Source organism: Durio zibethinus, chromosome 27, assembly GCF_047325235.1.
Source record: "Durio zibethinus cultivar Kanyao isolate XHJ-2024 chromosome 27, ASM4732523v1, whole genome shotgun sequence".
In the NCBI taxonomy this organism is placed as follows: domain Eukaryota; kingdom Viridiplantae; phylum Streptophyta; class Magnoliopsida; order Malvales; family Malvaceae; genus Durio; species Durio zibethinus.
Genome location: NC_143188.1, coordinates 1,441,212 through 1,457,608, shown reverse-complemented (window position 1 = coordinate 1,457,608; position 16,397 = coordinate 1,441,212). Strand labels below are relative to the sequence as shown.

Sequence of the window (16,397 nt, the reverse complement as noted above, 5' to 3'; positions counted from 1 at the left end):
AGGATATGGCTTGTCTGTGAATGTTCCAATCCTATAAACTGGTCAAGGAGAGATTAGAGATTGGAGAAGGAGAATCACAAACTGATTCAATGTCACTTGGGGTATATATATATTGTACATATAAATAGGAAAATTATGATATACAATAGGCAACTATTTTTTTAACTTTTAAGAAGATGATATTTCCATACACCATTTCCGCAAAAATACTGGTAATATAACATCAACTATCTTGCCAACAATCATGTTGGTAGAGTATTGAAGTCTTAGTTTTAGTGATTAAGATTCAATTTCTGACAACCTTAAGCATAAAAAAAAAAAAAAAAAAACCTATATAATAAGGTTTTTTTTCCATCCCTTTTTTGTCCATGATATGGAAAAGGACCGGCATACATACCAGGCATCAATCATGTCATAGAAAGCCAGAATTAAAACATAGCACAAAATTGTGGTCAGAGAAGCTTGTAAGAATGAGGTGTGAACAGGTATAAAAGATGATGGGAGCATGAACAGGTAGTATCATGCTGAAGTGATTGCCCCATTGAGAAAATTGGATAAACTCTCAATATTCACACTAGGTACTAGAGGAAAATACTTAGAATTTGTGGTAAAATCGAAAAGAAAAGGAAAAGATCAGCTGATCAGCTACTTATTTACATTAAAGACTCTAATGCATGATTTAAGTAATACAAAAATTTGTCTGCAACAAATCAAGAGAATGTATCTGAATTTAAACTATATACAAATGAAAACTATGGTGATTTAGGACTGCGAAATCTACTACTGCAATTTGCAAGGCAGAAAAAAGGTTGATATGAATCAGAATCACACACAAGTTGATGGCTTAGAAGTGTGATGATTTGTTCCAAGAATGATCACAATAACAGTAACATCATCATGGTATTTCCTCCCACCAGCTGGAATATTCATTAATTCTTCCTTACTGAAACCTGTTATGGTGAAATTCATGTCTTAGAGATCTCAGTATAATTAATGAATATACTGCCATAGGCAACAGATATAATCTTATAAAATTTACCTGCAGAATGAGCTGCTTTTATTACAAGCTGTTCCACAAGATATTTTGCAGGATCTCCAGAAGGGTTACCTGAGATGTAAGCATGGACAAGCTTTACAGCCGCTTCATTGCTGAAGAAGTCAAATAAACCGTCACTGCCAACTATAACAAAGTGATCAGATCTTGTTATTTTGTGCACATTTAGTCATGGTTCTTTGGAAATATATGGGGGGCTAATGAGGTTATGAACTCGAAGAATTCCCATCAGTGCATCAATCAGTTTTTTCTGCAAAGGATAACAAACAAGATATGCTAATTTAAGGTAAGGACTGGATCAGCAGCAATGAAACATGCAATATAACACTTGGCATAAAGCTTAATGAGAAAAAACAGTACCAACCTTTTTCAAGTAACCGACTCCAAAAGCACGAGTGATCTTCAATTTTCCTTTCACTTTTCCAGCTATTATGGGCGTAGAGTCATCAGGATGCTCATGCAAGAGTCTAGTTCTTTCAACGTCATTATCAACAGTGTGACTGTCAATGAGCTGAATAGCTTTCAACCTTTCACTCTGGCCAACATCATTGCCTTCATCATATGTTGCCAATACAGCTCGGCTGTCACCTAAATTGAGTGTATGCAAATCTTTTCCGTGAAGAAGCATAACCAAAACACAAGATCCTACTGAAACTAAATCAGGGCGGTCCTCTATTTCCTGCTCTACCATGTACAAGAAATCATTCTCGGCTTGACTTAGAGCACATTGGAGGCTATCAAGCACCCCGTGCCTAAATGAATCAGATGACACTTCTATTTTAGGATCTGCACTTTTCTTCATGAAGCTTGCCCCACTTGCATACTTCTTGTTATCCATCCTAGGAGTGGTTTTCGCCTCATTACCAACTGTATCATCGTCAAGAAAATATTCAAAAGGTCCATTTGCGTCGAAACCATTGGATGCTTTGTGAACGTCCTGCTTCTGTTCCCAGTCTCGTAAATTAAAGTAAAACATTATAGTTTCATATAATGTCCCGGAAAGAAAATCAGCTGCATCCCTCCCATTGAAGCCATCATAGATTGCACAAAAGAGCCATTCATTTTCTTCAGATCAGACAGCTTGAATCCTGTCTTCACCAGCAGCTCCACCTGCCAATTGTACTTCCATAGCATTAAGGAAACTGTCACTTCTAGAAGGAGCACTCATGGTTTTCAGTAAATACGAATCAGGTTCCGGCAAAAAAACTGGACTTGGTGGACTGCAACTTAAGTTTGACATACTGCTTTGCAGGGAAGATGATAACATATCCAACCTTGAAAGAGATGGAGAAGAAGGAAACTTGCGAAACGAATTAGGGGAATCCAAACTAGGAAGAATCTCAGCTCCTATCAGACCATTGCAGATATTTGTGTTGGCCAATGTAGCATTGGCACTTAAGGCAGCACCAGACAAGCAAGAGAAACTGCCTGTCCTTGGCATTTCACTTCCCAACCGGATTTCGCACCCATTAGCAGCCCTGCAAGGAATACCTATGTAGCTGTTGCACTGATAGCCAAAACTTACCTTAATTTACCCTTCAGAATTAGTGAAATTTCCTCCTCGCATTATCTGCTGAAAATGAGCATAAATCTCCATTATGAAACATTTATACAGAAACGGATCATAACATTGTATTAACAAGATAAAATCCACAAATTAATACAAATTTCTGTAAGTTCATGATATAAATAATGTTTAACAATTCAGTCCAACATTTTACATAAAACAAATCTATGGTATTTCTCAAACGGTTACAAAAACTTGAAATGCAACAATCAGAAACTGAAGTCACTACAAACAACTTTCATTACAAGACTTAAGCCCTTGTTGCTAAAACGAACCTATAGAACGTATGGAATCTGGAGCATGATCATACCATTAAATCCAATTTCATCAAAGCATAAGTAACGATGATCAGTTGCTATGTAGGCTGTGAAACATATAAAATTTACATCTACATACAATTTCTGTTGTGTATGATTTAGCAACAAAACAGCAGAAACAGTTATAAGAGTAACTAAAGACTACTAAAACTTGTATTGAAATGATTATATAAAACAACGATATGCTTACACACAGGAAACAAAATAAAAGAAGAAAAACCCACAACAGTTTTTTATCTAAAAAAGAAGAACAACGTAACAAAACCAGAAAACAAATATAAGTAATACTGACTGTAATGCAAGCGAAAGGTGTGAACTTTGGGCAAAGAAAAAGCACTAAAAAGCAATGAAAGAAAAGGCAAAAGAAAAGAGATTTGGGTGTATGAGACTGAGAAAGAAGCAAATAGAGAAAAGAGAGAGATTTAGTGGAGAATCTGAAAGAATGGAATGATGCAATGCTTTGAGAGGAAGAATTGCGTGGTTGGTAAAGAAAGGGTCTTTGCTAAATTTGGTGGAAATTTTTTAGTTTTTTCTTCAGCCTTCTTTTCCCACTCAGATTCACTGTCACCAGTAGCGTCGGTTTGGTAGATTAGATTCTTGTTAGATTCAAACAGAAAGTAGAATATTTCAATAACAGATTTTTTGAGATTGCTTTCTGATTTTGTTTGTTTAAGTTAATTGCATCTGATCATGGATATTCTCATATGCTGAAAATAAAAATAACTAGAGTTTAATTCAATTGATTAATATAATAATTAAATGATATTTAATAAATTAAAAAGTTTATATTTGGTGTAAAAATTAGAAGTGTAATAGAATTAAATAAAATTTATATGATAAAAAAATTTAAATTTGATTTGAAATTTATTATTTAAAATTTGAATCAAATTCGATTGAATTTTATTTTTTAAATTTAAATTTAATCTAAAATAAAAATTAAATTATTTAAATTTATTTGATTAAATTTATTTAATAAAAATTTAATTTAATTTTTATATTCAATTTGAAATTTAATTTTTTGTTCGAACCAAAATTTAAATTCTATATATATAAATAAAATAATAATTTTTTAATTAAAAAATAAAATATATTAAAATTTAAAATTTTAATTAAACTTATAAATTATTTAAATAAAATATTCAAATATTCAAATTTTACTCACTTAATAATTTAAACTCATTAGATAACGATGTATTGAATTTAAATTTTATTCAAATTAAATATAAATAATTTGTGTATATTGGTACATCATTTAATAGTAAAAACAAAGGGGTAGTGCAATAAATTACCCAAAAATTGCAAATTTTCAAGGTTGGATATGTTGAGTAAGGGTGTAAATGATACATTAGTATTCGTAAATTATTTAAGTTCGATTCGAAGAAAACTCGAATTTGATTCGATTATTATCGAGTAAAGCTCGAACTCGAATAGCTCGACTTATCGATCGAGTTGAATTTTAGTATTTTTATATCCGATTCGAATAACTCGTGAGCTTAATCGAGATATTATATTTAAATATATTTTTATTATTTTAATTAATAAAATATTTCGAGTTCGAGCATAAATAATCGAACTCTTGTCGAATATATGAATTGAATTTATTTTTACATATTAATCAAACTTAATCGAGTGAACTCGAGTAACATAAATTCAATCACGAATCGAACTAAAATTTGAAAAATAAAATTCAATCAAACTCAAATCGAATATCAAACTCCAAATAAAAAATTGAACTCAAGCTCAAATTTTTTACTATTTAACTACACTTACCGATGGTGACAGAAGAGTTAGAAACCAAGATTGAATCTGCTGGCTGGCAGATACATTTAACCGATATAAGTGGCCAACAAACATTGCCAAAATTTCGGAGTACAATAGAGTGATAGGGCTATCAGAAGACAGAAACCATTTGACAGAACCCCGTTAGCCCACGTCGTCACCAAAATATTATTGTCACAGGCAGATAATCATAACGACAATGGGATCATGAAGCGTTTTATCTACCATTCAACGGATCAAACCAAGTGGCCAACCCATGCATTCCCAGTTTGGCAGCTTCATACAGGCTACATATTGGTTCACATTAATTTGTTAAATATCGTTTGCTTCCATTCATTTGAGTTTTACAATTTTATTCTATAAAAGATATTTTATAAGCTAAAAATAATATAAATACTTATATCTCAAAATCAGATCTAATATACAATTAATATAAAATTCATGATTCCATAACAATTTTTCCCATTCCAACATAAGACCACCCATTGTCAATCACACATCATTAGTATCCAACATTGACTTTGATATTATCCATTTAAATCTATTAGTTTTACGATTTTATCTTATAAATTAAAAATAATGTAAACATTTATATCTCAACCGTGAGACTCGAGAGACCATGACACTACATGTTTCCTTAAAAGATATTCATTCAGACGCCTTATATCTATAATTTCTAAGTATCAAACACCTATTATTAAGCTCCAACAGTGTAAAACACTTTTGTCGTTCCCTTCTTCGTGCGAATTTGAGTGACCTGAAACATGAGTAAAACATTAAGTTTAAAGCTAAATAGAACCCTCCAGAAAAATGCACCAAATTTTCTGAAAAATTTTAAACACTATGACGTAAACAGCTGGCCAAATTATAATGGAAAATATAACAAAGAGATAAGCATTTCTCAGCACCGTGTACATATTTAAGTAAGTAAAAATGATTCTAGAGAGTAATTTGACGTTCAATCATGGTATTAGATGCTTCATTTGTTTTAAGAAATCAATATCCCATCCTTCATCCTCCTAATATAGATGATAGCACAGCATAAAATGCCGATATTCATGACATTTTTTGACTGGAATATGGGTTCAATTCTAAATATGGCAACCCCCTGAGGAGGTGATTAAACTGTCATAATGCATCAGATATGGACACGAATAAGATATAAATGTGAAGTAAATTTGAATAGCAGAAATGCACTGCAGCATCCGGGATGATATCTCCATCTTCGGACCAAGAGAATGCAGTTCATAGAAAAAAGTATTTTCATTTTGGGAGGCAATAAATGAAATATGTTACATGATTGAAGATGATGACCACCAATCAAATTACCATTTTCAAGATGAAGCAAATTGGTGATATACCTTCATACTTATGATCTCTGAAATATCAGAAACATGGGTGCCACCACATGGACAACCAGGATTGTCCCCCAACTTAATGATACGAGGAGTACTGCCCTGGAAGAGATGCAAAAGAAACAAGCATTAGCAACAGAAAAGAATTGGATTCTGAATTCTGTCAGGATTTCAGTCACTGTGTCAAAGCCTAATTCCAATATTCTCCTACACTAGATTCCTTAAGTGTTTTGACAAAGATGTAATCCAAAAGTAAGCTTTATAACAGCTATTTACAGGCCATTAAGGCAAAAAAGAATAACCTTTTTCTACCACATCCTTACCTGGGGAATGTAATCAGGAAGAGAACCACCGCACAGCTCAGCAGCTTCTTCATATGGTAATACTGCAGCATAAACCTGAAAGAAATGGGGATCAAGATTACAAACAAATACGTGCGACTGCAACATGACTAAAATCACCTGGCATATCTAAAATGATACATACTTTACCTCCCTTAGATATCAAGGCATTAACTTCTATCTCTATTTCCCTCTGCTTGGTTTGCAATTCATTTGGAGAAACCATACCCTTATATTCCACAAATGGCCTGGACAAAAGTGAACTTCATGAATGCTAGTTCTAACTTCTAAGCAACCATTTATAGTTATAAACATAAAGACTGATGTAATATGAATATCAAAATGGAAGTTTCAGCAGCAAGATCCCCATAACAGTTTCAACCATTTATCATACGAATAAATAATGGTGTAGACCAACAACATAGAAAGAAATCGGATATTAATCCTAAGCAGTCGTGGTAAGCACTCGTCCTTTTATTCTTTTCGGTAATAGCACAGCACAAAAAGCACATATCTTTATGTACATCACAAGCAATCAAGGTTGACGCTTTTGCAACAGGCAATAAAATAACAACTGTCAGTTGGTTGAAGCATATACCCATCTGGAAAATGATAGCCTTTACCAGGCTCCAAATGCCCCAATCCGACATTTCTCACGCAGACATCAAGCAAATGCCCAGCTGAGTGCAACCTGCTCAAGAACAGTTAATGAAAGTAAAATAAATACTAGCAAATAAACCCAAGAACAGGAAAAGCCAATTACTTCCAGAGCTTAAACAGTGAGACAATTAGAAACAACAGAGCTTTCACTTATGACCATTGAACAGAAAAAAGGAACTTGAATCAGCAAATCTCAAGAAATGATTAGTATTTATAAACTTCTATAACTTCACAGAAAATTCAATCAAAATTTATGAAGAAATTTTCCTCCAAACCAACCTTCAGAAATTTATTCCAGACCAATATGTAACTAAATAATCAAGTTGTTTCCGATTAATAAGTAAAAAATAAATAGGAAAACTTAATACTGCTAAGTTACCCCTTTCCTCTCCTTCAATCCAAACTAGACGTGTTCATGGATTGAGCTGGATTCAATCGAGGTTCGGGTCTAATAATTTATATGCTTATCTAGACCCAGCTCGATCCAATATTTCAGACCTCAAAATTTTCTCAAACCCAGCTCAAATTGAAAAAATAAATCTCAAATTCATTAAATTTAATTTATATAATAAAAACTTTATAAAAAGTTTAAAAAATAAAAATTCACATATATATATATATACTTATATAATTCTAATATTTTAATTATATATAATTTATTTGGACTGAATTGGGCAACCCTTTAATTCATTCGACCAAAGTTTAGCCCGAAATTTAAACAAACGTAAAATTTATGTTCAAACTCATTTTAATTTTTTGTTCAAAACCTCTTAAAACTTAGATAGATTTTCGGACTTGAACGGATAATCAGACCCTTAAACAGTTATGATACAAACTAAAGATAACTAATTCATTCTCATTTAATGTCAAATACCTAGAATTCAGCCTCCGCCGTGACTCATCCACTTGCAAAATCACCTCTTTCCCGTTTCCTTGCTCCAATTCACTTTCCCTACTAGAATCCTCAGCAACTCCATAATGAAACACCTACAAACCAAGAAAATATATTTTTTAAAAAAGAAAAAGAAAAAGGAAAGAAAGTTCTAAGTTTCAGACAAGTAAACTTACAACACCATCTTTTGATCTAACATCTTGGACACAAAATCTAAGGTTAGAATCGGTAATACAAATAAAACCAGTGTCAGAAGGTTGACCGCCGCCTTGTGGATGGAAGACTGTAGAATCCAAAATCAAAGCTTTCCTTCCATCATCACCCTGGAAACCAAATTAAAAAGCAAATGATCAGTTTCATCGATGAATAGGAAAAACCCAGATAAGGAATGGGGTAAAGAAGTGACCTTGAAGGAGGAAAGAAGTATGGCTTTGGATTGAAGTTTCAACAATTGATCATAGTATTCCAGCTTTGTTGGAGTCGTCAGTTCCATTGCTGCTCCGTCACTGTGTTCCCGCTGCGCCATCCTCGTTTCAAGCCCCGGCTTCCAAAAAAAAGGGTTAAGTTTTTATCTTTGGTCGGGTTCATGCAATGAGAAATTCGATTCGAAATTACAATGTTTGATATGAATTTTTTTATCAATATTTTATCAATAAATTACAATGATTAACAAAAAAAGTTTGACTTTTCTTCCCTTTTCTTTTTGTTTTGGTCAAGTTAAAACTTCAAAAGAAATAGAAGCGAAAGGATTTTTTTAACTTTTATTATATTTAATATTTAATAAAATTTATTCTTTAGTATTAATCGAAACAAGAGACAAGACTTGAGTTTGTAATTTCTTTATAAAGTGGAATTGAAGTTCTCAAAGATAGCTCGATGCGTAAAGCTCTTTCGTTATCTGCAGTTATGTGCAGAATTTGAGAAAAAGGTCTATGCAGAGAACATGGTAATGATTATATCAGGAAAGACTTGCAAATGGTGGTGGAAAAGATGATTCATATCTGAAGCTCGGTGTCCATGGCATTCAATATTGGGCTACTGTAATTCCATACATGGAAAGCTTAGTTTGACATATCATATATCCAAAGCTTGAATGCAGCAAATTTTCTCTCAAAGTACGAAATTGTGATTAATCATTAACTACCCATTTTGTATCTTGCCATGCAATTTTGATGAATTTCCAGTTGATGGATGCTGCATAACTTCCTTTATAGCCTATGTCTTTTCCATGGTAATTAACCTTCTAAGTGCTAGGTTCAACCACGAGATTTCTTGAAGGTTGCCTGGAAAACACATTGATATCTATGGGAGGTTAAGGACTTGCTTTCCATGGCATCAAGCATCTTATGACTACCAAGTTCTCTGCAGACCAGAAGACATATTAAATGACAAATTAACAACAAAACTGTTGTTTGTTGGTGCATACTTGATCGCATCTTTCTATGTTAATGTTTGGTCAGTTCATTTCTTTGACAATCAAAGGGCAACAGCCTCTTTGCAGAAAAAATACAAAAGGAAAGTTGCGTATTATGAACTTCGAATTCGTTTGTGGACTTACTAAAATTTTATTCGTTTATATATTTATTTATTAAATTTTAAATTTTTTTTATATATTTATTTATTAAATAAATAAAAAATAATTTGCTTCGTTCATATTCACTAAAAATTTTATTTAATATTTATTTAAAATTCATTAGTTCATAATAATAATAATAATAATTTTATTTTTTTATCTTAATCTTATTTTAAAATTTATTTATATTTATTTTATTATAATATATTTATTTTTATACATTTGTTTAATATTTATAAATAAATATCGAACTAAACACATGTTACTGTTTAAACAAATCAAATTCGAATAAATAAAATAATTTTTTATCACATATAAATTAAATTTAAATACCTTTAAAAATAAATTAAAAATCACAAAAATTCATTTATTAATTCATGCTTGCGCCTAGTTTTTTAGTTTCTATTTATCATATTCCAAACATATTATCTACAGTTACTAGCCATCATTTTTTTTTCTATATATTCGATATTATAAGAAATAAAATTTTAATCTGCATTTCTATAATTGCCAAATTGAATATAGCAGCAACTTTTTCACTCACGTCGATCTCTTGTATCAAAAGTGATCTGATCCCTTTAAAAAAATACAAAACTTTAGTTTGGAGCGCTGCAAGAAAACGACCTCAGCCGCGCCTTTATTTCTATCAATCACTATCAATAGCACAAAACGCGCATAAAATTTCGCCACGCGACGAGACTTTGATACGCTTGAGCAGGCATTCGATTCTCAAGCACTCGTTCTCTCCTTCTGCTTTCTCGTGACTTTGAGAGAGAGCTTATATATATATAAATATATATATAATACTATAGATTAAATTTTGATAATTAAAATAAAATATTTAATATTTATTAATAAATTTTGTTGTTTCAATTACTGAATGAAAATAGTTCAATTTATATTAATTTCGATTTAATTTTTTAAAATAATATATAATATTAAAAAAATTTTAAAATTTAATTTAAATTTTTTTAAATCAATTTGATTTAAATCAAATTTTATCAATTTAGTTTAGTTCATTAATTGTTTTTATTCTTTATATATTATTTAAATTTATTTTACAAAAAATTTTAAAAATATATAATTAGATTGATTCAATTTTTTTAAAATTTTTCATATCCTTACCCTAAATGCAATCCAAAAGTAATATATATGTTTAATTTTTAAATTTGATCCAAGCCAAGTAAAAAAAAAAGCTAATCTAAACAAAACTAAGTATTATAATTTTGAATAGATTTTTTATATTCTCTTTTTTTTTTTTTTCTCACTCTTACTGAGATCTTATCAATATTTGTCACACTCTCACCTTAGTTGTCCATTACCTGGCCTTTGATGTCTGAACATTTCATTATAATGCTTATGATTTTTATGTTAAAAGAGATACAAATTCAATTGATAAAATCTAAGAGTATTTTTCATATAACATAAAGTCATAGTCAAAATTATTTTTTTCTAAATGCATTTGACATATGATATAAATAATTTGCATAATTATGGTACATGCTATTTTCACTTGTAGTTTAAGATGCACATATCATTTTTGTTCATTTGTAACAAATAATTGGGATTTAGGTGAAATTTCTTACTATGCTATTATTAAATATTGAATTTTGTCATTATATTTAAATTTTATTGAATTTTATCGCTATATTTTTTAATTTTATTTAATTTTATTAATTGTTGAAATAAAGGTAAAAATGAAATATTTTGTTAATGTGAATTAAATCTAATAATTTAAAATACAATTCTGTAATACGATACGAATAAAAAATATAAAAATAAAATAATTTAAAATTTTAAAAAATCATAAATAAGTTTAATAAAACTAAAAAATTATATTTTATTTTTTATATCGACACGAATTATGACACATTATTTTTGTATAAAATATGATAAAAAATAATATTTTACATGACACGATAATATGAATTGTTAAGTGTAATGTAAATGATAATTTTATCATTGTATTTTTATTTTTATTTTTAAATAAAATTAGAAATTTTCATGAAATATTTATTAATGAAATAATTATTTTTATTATTTTATATTGAAAATTAATAAAATTTTAATAAAATTGAAACACAATTACAAAATTCAATATTGATTCATTATACCTACAAGTATGACCTTAATCTCCCAATAATTCAAAGAGAATAATCATAAAATTAGAGATTATTACCGCATTGAAATTTTTTTTCAGTTTTTATTATTATTACTAGTTTTAAAAAAATGCCGTGAAATTATAAACAAACTTAAATTACAAGTAAAGGCCAAGTGGCATAATTGAAAATAAATCCAAAACCCAGTGGCTTTCTCTTAATCACAACCATTTATAATCTAAAAGGCTACCCTTATTTTCACTCCATTCATCAAGTGAAAACAAAAAGACCCGAAAATGGGAAACTCTGGGTTCTCCTTCAGTTTCCTCGTGATTTGCGCTATCCTGTCCGTCCACGTGGCAGTTTCAACTTCGTCTCATACGCTCGATTTTGTCGGCAACCATTTTCTCCCGACTAAATCGGAATGCCGCGGATCCATCGCCCAGTGCCTGATGCTAGGTGGGGAGGAATCCTCGGACTTCGACGCCGAGTTCTCCATGGGCTCCGAAATCAGCCGGCGCATTTTAGCAACGACACGTTACATTAGCTACGGTGCGCTGAGGAGAAACACGGTGCCATGCTCGCGACGTGGCACGTCGTATTATAACTGCCAACCGGGAGCTCAGGCAAATCCCTACTCTCGCGGGTGCAGTAGAATTACCCGCTGTCGGCGTTAGATTTATTCTACTATTTTCCTTTTCTTAAAATATTTATTGCCTCCCCGGAAAATGTATTATTTTCCCTTTATTTTCCTATATTTGATTATTAATTGTGTGTATTGCCGATGGGATTGTTGCTTTAATATCTTCCCAAATTTTTATTAATTAAGTTTGTAAAATAAGTGAATGGAATAAAGATGAAAATTGTTGTATAAATTATGGTATTATATTTATAATTTTTGTTAATATTATTAATTTTATTTTATTTTCTGTATGAATTATATATTTATTAATTTGTTTAATTTTTGGGTCCATGAAATTTGAGGACGATGTTGGTGAGAAAAAGGTGTATATATATATATATATATATATATATGAATTTATTTATTTATTTTAAGAGATTTTTTAAGAGAGTTTTTGAAGTGGATATTAAATTTGTGTTAAATTTAATAGTTTATATAGTATAAAATATTAAAATTTATATATTGTATTATATATTATATGAAATTTATATATTATAATTTGTATTGATATAAAAATATAAAAAATATATTTTTTTAATATTATTAATATTTTAAATTATATTATTTTTATATTTTTATTTATATTGTATTTATATTTAATTATTATGTTGTATTTTAAATTATTATATTTAATTATTATGTTAATTTTTGTGGTATTGAATTTGTCTTTTTATGGAGATTTCAGACAACAAATGGCCCAAAAAAAGAAAGTGAAATTTGTTGTTGAAAAATAATTGGATAATCCCACCTTCATTTAATGCCTCGTTTTTTTAGATTTAATCAAGATTTCAACGGACATTATTAAAAAAAAAAAAAAAAAAAGTTTTGGGTATATAAACCTGGCAATCACGCAAGTGCTGACGGCGACGGGTTCATGTTTGAAGCAAGTAAGCTTCGCTTTTATGGGAATCTAGTTCTTTTTCCAAAAAAGGGCAAGTCATTGTAATCCAACTGTCATCTCTCTTTTTATTTATTTATTTTTTTAAACTAAAAAAATATCTTTAATTAAAAATTTAATAATCATTCAAGCTTTTATTATTAATTTTCAATCAATTAAATTCTTAAATTTTTATTTTTATTGATTGAATCATTTAAAAAAAAGTTAATAGTGCTTTGTAATTGATGGTTTAATTAAATAAAAATAGATATATAAATATTAAATTAGATGAAAATAAATGTTTTAGTGTTCAATTGATTGAAATAAAAAATTTAAGGTTTGATTGATTATAACAAAATGTTAAAATTTTAAATAATTATTAATTTTTTATTTGAGAATTTTTTTAACCCCTAATATTTTTTAACAAAAGAAAATATATAGAGTTTTGAGAGAAAATTGCTTGAAGGAACAACACTAATAAAATCTTAAAAAGATTGATAAATGTCATACTCTAAGCACATGCAGAAAAAATATAATATTATGGGTGTTTATTTAGTTAATTCGATTATTTTTGAATTAAATTATTTAAAATATAATTAATTGAATTATATTATTTTATTTTCGTTGATAAAATAAAATTATTAATTTTAAAAATTAATTGACAAATTTTAATTCGATAAATTTTGTTAATTTTTTATTAACCAAATAATAAATATATTTAAGTTAAATTATATTTTAAATTCTTAAATTTTGATATTTTAAATAAATTAAATAAAATTATCCAACAAAAAATTTAAATATGAAAATATTATGTTAAAAACTCTAACAACTTATAAAATAAAATGATTTATTTTATCTTTTTCATTTTATATTTATATTATATTACATTTTAGTTAAAATATCGATTAATTCGATTTTTTAATTAAATTAATCAAAAATTAAATTTTTTTAAAAATTATTTACGTTAATCAATCAAAATTAATTCAATAATTAATAAATTAACTAAATTAATTGATAAATTAAATCGATTTAATTTATTAATTTAATCAAAATCAAATTATGAATATTCATATACAATATCACACCTTTGATGTCTTCTTCATATTTTGCTGCATGAATGAGAATTAAAAAAAAAAAAAAGGGAAAATCTGGAGCACCTGTGCTTAGTGATCATGAGCCAAATCAAACACAAATAAATTAATTAATCTAATTAAATTCTTAGTGAGTGGCATGATCTAAAAAAATAACGAGTGATTCCTCAACCATGAACCTTTGTGCCAAAACTACTACTATTTTTTTTTATACAAATCAATTCCTCTTGCAGATGCTGATGGTTCCTTGATTGATAATAACACAGTTCATCACAATCGTAGAATATTCTTCATGAGTAGGACATGGTTTGGAACCTTGATTGCTTCAAGATTGAATAATAGAGGAGCTAAATTCAAAAGTATATTAAATTAATCATAGTTTAAAATTTAATAACACAGAATAAAAAATACTAAAGATTAAACAAAAAAATGTAATGCTTTTATTTTATTTAAAAAATAATTACGTGACTTTGGACAAATTTAAACTATATTATTTAATAATTTGAATGAGTTTAGACAGGATTTGAAATAAAAAATTTCAAATCAATAAGGTTTGATAAACATATAAGGTGTTATTCGTGTTTAAATTTAAATTGGTTTCGAATATTTTTAATTATGATTATGAATTTAATTTTGTAAAATTTTTTAATAATTTTTACATGGTTTAATTGTAATTATAAACTTTAACTTACAATAATAAATAAATAGGTTATGTTTTAAATATTTTAATCGGATGACTTTGATTTCAATTAAAAATTTGTGATCTTAATCGAAGCCGGTTCGGGATTGAAAGTGGGAGACAACCAAAATGCCAAATGCCAACTCACTAAAAAGGTCAGGCTCTTAATTTAATATTGGCCGTCCTTAGGTAAAATAGTCTAAAATAAATAAATCCCATTAATAAAAAAATACTAATCAAAGTTGTTTAACATTAAACATCCCTTCAAACCCATGTGATTTGGCGTAAATGCAAATCTCCACGCCACACCGACATGTGCGCTCCTTCTAACGCGACAAATCAACTCACCGCGGTAATGAAAGTTCCACCACCGTACGGTCTATTTTTAATAAATCCTAATAAAATAATAACATCGAATTTGATTTAATTTTGTTTATATAATACGTAATATTATAAATTTTTAAAATTTAATTTAAATTCAAATGATTTTTTTAAATTAATTCGATTCTAATAGAATTTTATGAGTTCAATTTAATTTGATTCATTTATTTTTAAAATTGAAATTATTTAAATTTTATGTTATTTTAATAAGATTTTTAATATATTTTAAAAAATTATATATAAAATAATTATTTTTATTTATAAAAATATATAAAAATTAATAAAAATATATAATACAATTTAATTTTTTTTTTTACATCTCAATCTAAATTTTAATATATACATTTAGGCTTTATTTAACATACAAAATTATAATAAGATAAAATAATATAATATTGTTGATATAATTAAATTAAATTATATCATTTTATATTTTATTTGATATGCATAAAAATTAAGAACAAAATAAAATATTAATTTATCATATTTGTTGCATACAAAATTAAAATTAAAAAAAATGATTTTTTTTTGGGTCAAAATTTCTTTTTATATACTAATTTGATTTTAAAATTATAACTTTTTTATTGACGGTGGTTCTTTCTTCTACGAGAATCACTTGAACATATGAAACATTATAGGAAGCAATGTCTAATTTTTTTTTGGATCAAATATAAAATTTACATTTTTATTTGATTATCAAGAAAATAAAAATCAGAAAGTTATAAGTTTGCATCTTCAATTATGTTCACTTACAAGCGGAGAAAACACTTCAAGCAAACGAATTTCAAGTTTTGAAATTAAAACTGGTTTATATTTCATCAACGGAATCAAAAAATAAAAATTTTTTTATTATCGAAAAATCTAAAAAAAAAATGAAAAAATTATACTTGATAGTGAGAAATCTAAAAAAAAAATTTGATGGAGAGAAACGAAAAAAATTACTTTGAAATTAGAAAGTTTGAGAAACACATTTTTTTTGTGAAGAATAAATTGGTTTTTTCCATCAATAAATAGCGAAGAAAATTTAGAAAATGAAAAATATTTTTAAAT

The 16,397-nt window shown here is 28.1% G+C and overlaps 2 protein-coding genes and 1 pseudogene across 3 annotated transcripts; 1 reads left to right on the top strand and 2 right to left on the bottom strand.

Annotated features, from left to right (window-relative positions):
• Window positions 1-835: 835 nt before the first annotated feature.
• Window positions 836-2,796, bottom strand: LOC111279900 (putative protein phosphatase 2C 40; annotated as a pseudogene). The gene is made up of 3 exons (XR_016334577.1): window positions 1,419-2,796; window positions 1,109-1,304; window positions 836-950 (listed from the first exon to the last, which is right to left on the bottom strand). The product of XR_016334577.1 is annotated as a putative protein phosphatase 2C 40 (transcript).
• Window positions 2,797-5,159: 2,363 nt separating this feature from the next.
• Window positions 5,160-8,636, bottom strand: LOC111279710 (threonyl and alanyl tRNA synthetase second additional domain-containing protein). Its single transcript, XM_022866723.2, has 8 exons — window positions 8,372-8,636; window positions 8,142-8,288; window positions 7,948-8,060; window positions 7,012-7,104; window positions 6,559-6,661; window positions 6,396-6,470; window positions 6,079-6,174; window positions 5,160-5,474 (listed from the first exon to the last, which is right to left on the bottom strand). Exons 1-8 carry the CDS (start codon window positions 8,489-8,491, stop codon window positions 5,415-5,417), a joined length of 807 nt encoding a protein of 268 aa, XP_022722458.1. The 5' UTR covers window positions 8,492-8,636; the 3' UTR covers window positions 5,160-5,414.
• A 3,253-nt stretch (window positions 8,637-11,889) lies between these two features.
• LOC111279778 (protein RALF-like 33) lies at window positions 11,890-12,556 on the top strand. The gene has a single exon (XM_022866810.2). It carries the CDS (start codon window positions 11,934-11,936, stop codon window positions 12,312-12,314), a length of 381 nt encoding a protein of 126 aa, XP_022722545.1. The 5' UTR covers window positions 11,890-11,933; the 3' UTR covers window positions 12,315-12,556.
• The last annotated feature ends 3,841 nt before the right edge of the window (window positions 12,557-16,397 follow it).